We start from the raw sequence: 6,777 nt of genomic DNA on the forward strand, positions 1-6,777 counted from the left end.
GGGTTGTGTCATCTGCATAACGCAGATTGTTGATAAATCATCCACCAATCTTGACCCCACATTTCTCCTCATAGAGCCCAGCCTCCCGGATAATCTGCTCTGCATATATGGAAATCCAGATATGATTTCTCAAGAAAATCATCCATTCATTAAGTACTTGTTAATTCTCTGCCACGCAAGCAGGATGCCAAGGCTCAAGTTTTCATTGCCCTAGTGAACTTTCTGATTTTACTCCTTCATTCAGTCCCGTTGTCTTTTATGGTCTTGGATTAAGTCTGGCATGGGATAGGGGCACAGAAGACACTGGCACACATTAAGTGTGCACAAGTAAGTTACCCAGCATGCAGTATAAACAGGCACATTAAGTGTCAGGACACAGTAGGCATCGTCGAGATACAATAATCTTAAGCATCTACCAGTTTGATCCAGAGCAAAAATGTATAATCTTGGGAAAGATCTAAAATTCTTGAACTAAGCCCGCCCCTTGCTGAGGACGTCTACAGAGCCCACCGCCTCCACAGCACCGGCGCAAGCGCACTCACGATCGCAGGCAGGTCAGCTGGCCGCAGCTCCCCCTTGCGGAGCTCTAGGGCGCGCGCGGCCTCTTCGGGGCATGCACAGAGCTGCTCCATGTCTAGTTGGGGCAGCGCGCTGTAGCCGTCACGCGCGTGTTCATACAGGAGGTTCCGAGACTGCCTCTCCGAAGCGAAATTCCTCTTCGGGCTCCGATTGCAGGCGCAGTTTCTGCGGGACCAGAATCCCCGACCGGCCAGCAAGGGCCTCCAGCGCCCCAGCACGGACGCAGCCATCTTGGATTGGGGACAAGGAGTTACGCCCTTTTGTCCCGCCCACTCCGGCCAGAGACCAATTTTAAAGCAGTTCTCATCCTCGGGACAAGCCAATCAAATCGTGGAAGAGGGAAGAACTTCCTATGAGAAAACTTCAGATGCAGAGAGACTCAAAGCAGATTCGATGACAGCAGTTAACTGAGATTGACTTCCTCTTTGACCAATCACTGCGTGACAGAACCAACCAATCACATCGGGGTATCTCCCGAGGGGCTGGAGGCGGCATAAAGTGTATGGGCGGACTCACTACAAGGTTGGTAAGGTCAATGAGGTATAGGGGAATCTCTTATTTCCCAGGGCTCTCCTTAGTCTTTCTTCTCCTATGTACAGAAGGGGAAGTTGGAAGGACTTTTTGTTAGCAGCGTGAGGGACTATGGTTAGATCTTTAGAGGAACTGACTTAAATTGAACTAGAGGCTAAGGGAGGAATTTGGACCCTGGCGATGACTGCTTTTTGCTCCACTTTTTAAACCTCCCATCTCTTAGCACAGACGCTGCAGACGGCAGGATGTGGTCTGGTCTTCTCCGCAGTCTCAACACCACTCTGAGCTACGGTAAGTGGAGAGCGCTGGCTGCGGTCACGGACTGTTTGAGGGTCAATCACGCAACCCCGAGGGTATCAGTTCTTTTGAATCTCTGTGGGCTTTGAGGAAAGTCAGGTTGCAAAGGTAAGAAGTAGGGAGATGTTAAGGAGTTGCCCACATGGCTTTACGCTTGCCCTGGTGGCGTAGTTAACTCTGTTGGGGTGCTGAGCAAAAGGTCGGCAGATCGAATCCACCAGCTGCTCCTTGGAAGAATGGCCAGTCTCCTCTGGTTAAGATTTACAGGCTTGGAAACAGCTGGAGGATTGCACGAGTGCAGCTCAACTTGATACCTGTTGCTAGGTGCTGTTGAGTGTCCACCACTCATAGCAACTCTGAACAACAGAGCTGAACCTTCCCCTTTGCTGTGCTATCCTCACAAACCTCTGATGTCCTGGACACCATTGTTACCGATGCTTTGTAAGTCCATCTTGTTGGGGGTCTTCCCCTCCACCATTCCAAGTATGATTTATTTTTTTCAAGGACTGTCTCCTTGATAACCTGGCCAAAGTATACGAGATGAAGTTTCACTGTTCTTTCCCCTAAAGGGTACCCTGGTTGCATTTCCAAGCAGAAGGAAGTGGGGTTTCTTGTTTGTTTTGTTTTGCTTTGGCTTTGTCTTGAGAGTTCTGGGAGTTTGGCTCAATCTCTTTTTTCTCCTCATCAAATACTTATTTATTCAATACCTTCTGTGGGTGAGATAGAAGTGTCAGACATACTTCTGTGTCACTAAGGGTAAAGGTGCCACTTGCTCGGTGTCTGTGATTTTTTGAGCACCTAATGTGTGCCAGGCACTGGGAATGGCACTTTAAAGACACTTTTTTTTTTCTTCATTTTTGTGTGTGTACCGTCAAATCAAATCTGACTGGTACAGGAGGAAATTGTCCCTCCTTCCTCAGCAGAGCATCTGGTGGATTTGAACCGCGCATCTCTGGGACTGCAGTGCAGCTTCTTGCCACTAGGCCACCAGAGCTCCCCACATTACTGACACTTTTATCCCTTTCACAGGTGTCAAATGCTCCCCAAGACCCTTACCTTCTGTGAGGTCTCTTACACACTAACTCTGTAAACCTGTGTTAATAATACACCTTCTGTGAGCCACTCACCAGGGCCTGATCCTTCCCTTGGGAAATCATAGGGGCCTCATGCCTCCGTGCTGGGAAAGGGACCAAGGCTGTGCAGGAAACAGTAAGAGGCAGCAGGGTCTTGCTGTACCATTAGGAAGAGGCAGAGTGAGGAATGCCCTCCTATGAGAAATCTACTAATGTGGAGATGGACTGTAGGACCTGACACCAGCCCTGTGTTGCAGACCGAGGGTCCCAAAGAATAGAATAATTTTATAATTATTAATAAAGAGACAGCCAGGAATGAGATAGAGCAGAGAGCGTAAAACAGGGGGTCAGCAGTTCTCGACTGAAGACCTCAAACCATGCTTCTCTGAGTATTTATTTAGAATCATAAGATAATAAAAGTAAAATCACAAGGAAGTACAAAACAAAGGATAATGGTGAAGTCTTTTACAGATAAGGCCAAGTTTCTCTTTATGCTAATCTCAAGAGGGAGGGGTTCATTTGACACAAACTAAGAACAATGTTGACTCCTAGGGAACGCCCCAGTGTCACAAGGTGACCTTCAGCTTGTATTAAGCTTCCCTCATTTCCCGATACAGCATTTGGTCTACTTATTAAATTTGATATTCGGCTTCCCTCAGCCCTGGATCTGGGGGAGAGTGTGAAATTTTGGTGGTGATAGGACATGGGTACTAGTTGGCAGAGGAGGCATAGGGATGCAAAGATGTATGAAGTTGAGGTTGGGACGCTCCAAGAGGGCAGGGCTTAGAGTTGTCACTGATGTTCCTGGGGTCAGGACACAGTTGTTACTCAGTGAATACTGAAGAAAATTCAGGTGTCTTTGGACCTTCTCATTCACACTGTGGGCTCAGAGCAATACCCCCATCTCCACCTCCCTTTTCATATTTTTGCCAACTGCAGCCACACTTGTCCCCTTTTGTGGGGGGTCACCGGCGAGAGTGCAATGAGCAGGAAAACAAGAGAGATGAATTCAAGGAGATGACTAGGGCAAGAGCGTGTGGGGGCGTTTGCCCTAGTGAGGCAGAACCATCAGAGAGCAGTGAACCAGGCAGGGATGGCACTGACTTGGGCATGCTTAGGGCCTGTCTGGCTGTGTGTGGAGGACATGGGAGTGAGGAATGTTTGTGGGGCAGGAGCTAGATCAGTGAGGGGAATGCACGAGTCCGGCAGGATGGACAAGACTAAGGTACGCATAGTGGAGAAAGAGAAAAAGGGGATGCTTATCAGTTTTAAAAGTTGCTCTACTCTGGTGGCCTAGTGGCAAGGCGCTGCACTGCAGTCCCAGAGGTACACAGTTCAAATCCACCAGATGCTCTGCTGGAGAAGGAGGGGGCAATCTCCTCCTGTACGAGTCAGATCTGATTTGACGGTACATGTAAAAATAATACAATTTAAAAAAAAGTTGCTCTAACACAGGTGGGTGGGAGCAATTAGTGAACTCTCCCAGGAATCCCCCGCAGAGCTGCTATGGGGAGTATCTGAAAAAATATAACTTAGTAAAATGCATAAACTAGCACACACTTGGTTCATTTTTATGTTGGTACCTGGGTTCATTTGTGTTATTATTTATTTGAATTATGCCTAAAGGCTTCGGAATTTTTAATTCATGTTTATTCTTAACATTATAATACACGTAACACTAAGATTATTTTTTCCCAAAAAAAATTTTTATATAGATGATTCTTATTCTATAACCAAGCTTAGTTTCTATTCAGTTGGTTTTGACTTGTAGCAAGCAAGATTTTTCTAGAATGAAATGGTAATAGCCATAATCTTTTGGATTGCCAGGCCTATCTTCTGAGGCATATATACATAGGCTTGAATCAGCAGTCTATTTTGGTTAGTTGTTGTGGTGTGTTACTGAGTCAGAACTAATTTATAGCTAATTTCCTCAGTGAGTTTTCAGAAGACTCATGGGAGGAGATTGCACATCTTTGTGCTGCAGAGTGTGCAGGTGGTGGGTGTGAACCACCAGCTTGTGCCTTTGCTGGGCGGTGCAGATCCTTACCACTAGGCCACCAGAGGTCTCTTTCGGTTAGTAGCAGAGTGCCACTCTTTTGGAGATCACTTCCCTTTGTGATACAGAAGTTGACAAGTATTTTTAAGCAGTGTTAAAAATGAATACCTCTCTTGCAGAATGTTGTTGTTGTTATATGCTATCGAGGTGTATAATAGCCCTGAGACCTGCTCTATCCTATGCCAACCTTACTGTCTCTGACATACCTACCCTCATTACCCCAGTCACTGAATCAGTTCATCTCAGAGGGTCACCTTCTTTTGCGCTGTCCCTCCACTCTTCCAAGCATGATGTCCCTTCTCCAAGGGCTGGTCCCTCCTTGCAGAATGCCCAAAGTATGTCAAATGAAGCCTTAGAATCCTTGTCTCCAAGGAGCAGCCTGTTTCAGCCTCTCTAGGACGAACCTGTTAGTCTGGCAGTCCATGGTATATTCAATAATCCAGCACCATAGCTCAAATGTACCAATTCTGTCATCCCTAGTCATTCTCCAGCTTTCTGATGCATAGCAAGTAATTGCGAAAACCAGGTGCTCCTTCATCTCCAGACTGATATCTTTGCTCTTCAGTACTCTGGAGACGTCCCTGACAGCAGACTTTCTGAATGCAGTTAATCTTTTGGTTTCCTGGCTGCTGGTAGCAAGAGTGTTGATTGTGGAATAAAAATAGTTAATTCACAGAAAATGTTTAAAATAGAATTTGGTACATTGTAGTTGCTCAGTGATTTTTTTCTCTTGTGTGTCCCTGGTTGGCACAAAGGGTTAACAGCTTGGCTACAAATTGAAAGGTTGATGGTTCAAACTTTCCCAGAGGCACCTTAGAAGAACTGATGATTTGCTTCAGAAAGATCACAGCCTTAGAAATCTTTGTACTGTTAGCATGGAGTTCTACCCTGAAACAAGGAGGTATTGATGTGATGGCCAGCCAGTTGGATTTTTTTTGTTTGTTTGTTTATTCCTATGAGTAATTTATTTTTGAATATTTCTAAAAATCAGTTGCTGTCAAGTTTATTACAACTCTTGGGCACTCTTGTGTGTGTCAGTGTAGGCTGTACTCCATAGGATTTTCCTGGCTGATTTGGGGAGTTCTGGTGGCTTAGTCCGTAGGATGTCGCACTGCTAATCCAAAAGTTGTGGCCCTTTGGCAGCTTGAGTCCACCAGTGTCTCTGCAGGAGAAAGATGAGCAGGTTTTTCCACTTGTTTTATATCCTCAGAAACTCCATGGAGGGTCAGCTATGAGTTGATTCCTGCATGATGGCAGTGAGAAAGAGAATATCCTTAGACTTAAATGCATCTTTGTAAAGGGCTTGAACCGTGCCTAGAACACTCAATTGGTATAATAACTCCCTCTGGTGTCTCCCCAGCCCTCACCCTGGCTCCCCGACTTTGGGCCATCCGTCCCATGGCTACCTTGAACCAGATGCACCGCAAGGGACCCCCGAAGCGGAAGCCCCGGCGCCTGGGCCCCACGGAAGGCCGGCCGCAGTTGAAAGGCGTGGTCCTGCGCACATTCACCCGCAAGCCCAAGAAGCCCAACTCGGCCAACCGCAAATGCTGCCGTGTACGGCTCAGCACGGGCCAGGAGGCTGTGTGCTTCATCCCCGGCGAGGGCCACAACCTGCAGGAGCACCATATCGTCCTGGTGCAGGGTGGCCGCACCCAGGACCTGCCCGGTGTCAAGCTCACTGTTGTGCGTGGCAAATATGACTGTGGTCACGTGCAGAAGAAGTGACCTGGGGTGCTGGTGGGCTGGATGTCCTGGTGCAAAAGGATTTTCCTCTTCAGCAGAGTCTTTGGCTACTCTGCCAGCAGTCACGCCTGCATTCAAATCCCAGCTCTGCTTCTCCAATCAGGGCCACTATTAGCCTGATGTGAATGAGAAAAAGCATGGCTTTCTCCCTTTCTGCAGAGACAGGTGCTGTGACACCGTCAGCTGGGAAGGTGTGGTAATAAACATGTAGAGCTCTGAGGTTGTGATGTGAATGATGCCCTGAGCCCTATGTGCCCTCTGGGTAGTTTAGCAATCCAGATTCCTTCTGGGCCTCAGTTTTCTCCCCCAGAAAATAGTCCCACTCACAGTGAAGATGAAACGGCCCCACTCACTTGAAGATGAAATGAGATGACCTATGGAACACAGGCTGTGCTGCACCCCTAAAGGCACATGGTTCAAATCCACCACCTGCTATATGGGAGAAAGATAGGCAGTCTCCTCCTATGCCTCTGAAAACCTGAAGGTTCAGCCATG

General features: G+C 47.4%; 2 protein-coding genes across 2 annotated transcripts in view; one reads left to right on the forward strand and one right to left on the reverse strand.

The window, feature by feature from the left end:
- SARS2 (seryl-tRNA synthetase 2, mitochondrial) overlaps nucleotides 1–809 on the reverse strand; it is a 13,818-nt gene extending 13,009 nt beyond the window's left edge. Inside the window, exon 1 of the mRNA XM_006901117.1 lies at nucleotides 543–809. Within this exon, the coding sequence (XP_006901179.1) occupies nucleotides 543–809 (267 nt within the window). The remainder of the gene's footprint in view (nucleotides 1–542) is intronic.
- Nucleotides 810–1,355: 546 nt separating this feature from the next.
- On the forward strand, nucleotides 1,356–6,264 carry MRPS12 (mitochondrial ribosomal protein S12). Its single transcript, XM_006901118.1, has 2 exons — nucleotides 1,356–1,401; nucleotides 5,897–6,264. Exons 1-2 carry the CDS (start codon nucleotides 1,356–1,358, stop codon nucleotides 6,262–6,264), a joined length of 414 nt encoding a protein of 137 aa, XP_006901180.1.
- The last annotated feature ends 513 nt before the right edge of the window (nucleotides 6,265–6,777 follow it).

The sequence above is a fragment of the Elephantulus edwardii genome, unplaced genomic scaffold (assembly GCF_000299155.1).
Source record: "Elephantulus edwardii isolate Elephantulus edwardi_28Jun2011 unplaced genomic scaffold, EleEdw1.0 scaffold00308, whole genome shotgun sequence".
In the NCBI taxonomy this organism is placed as follows: Eukaryota; Metazoa; Chordata; class Mammalia; order Macroscelidea; family Macroscelididae; genus Elephantulus; species Elephantulus edwardii.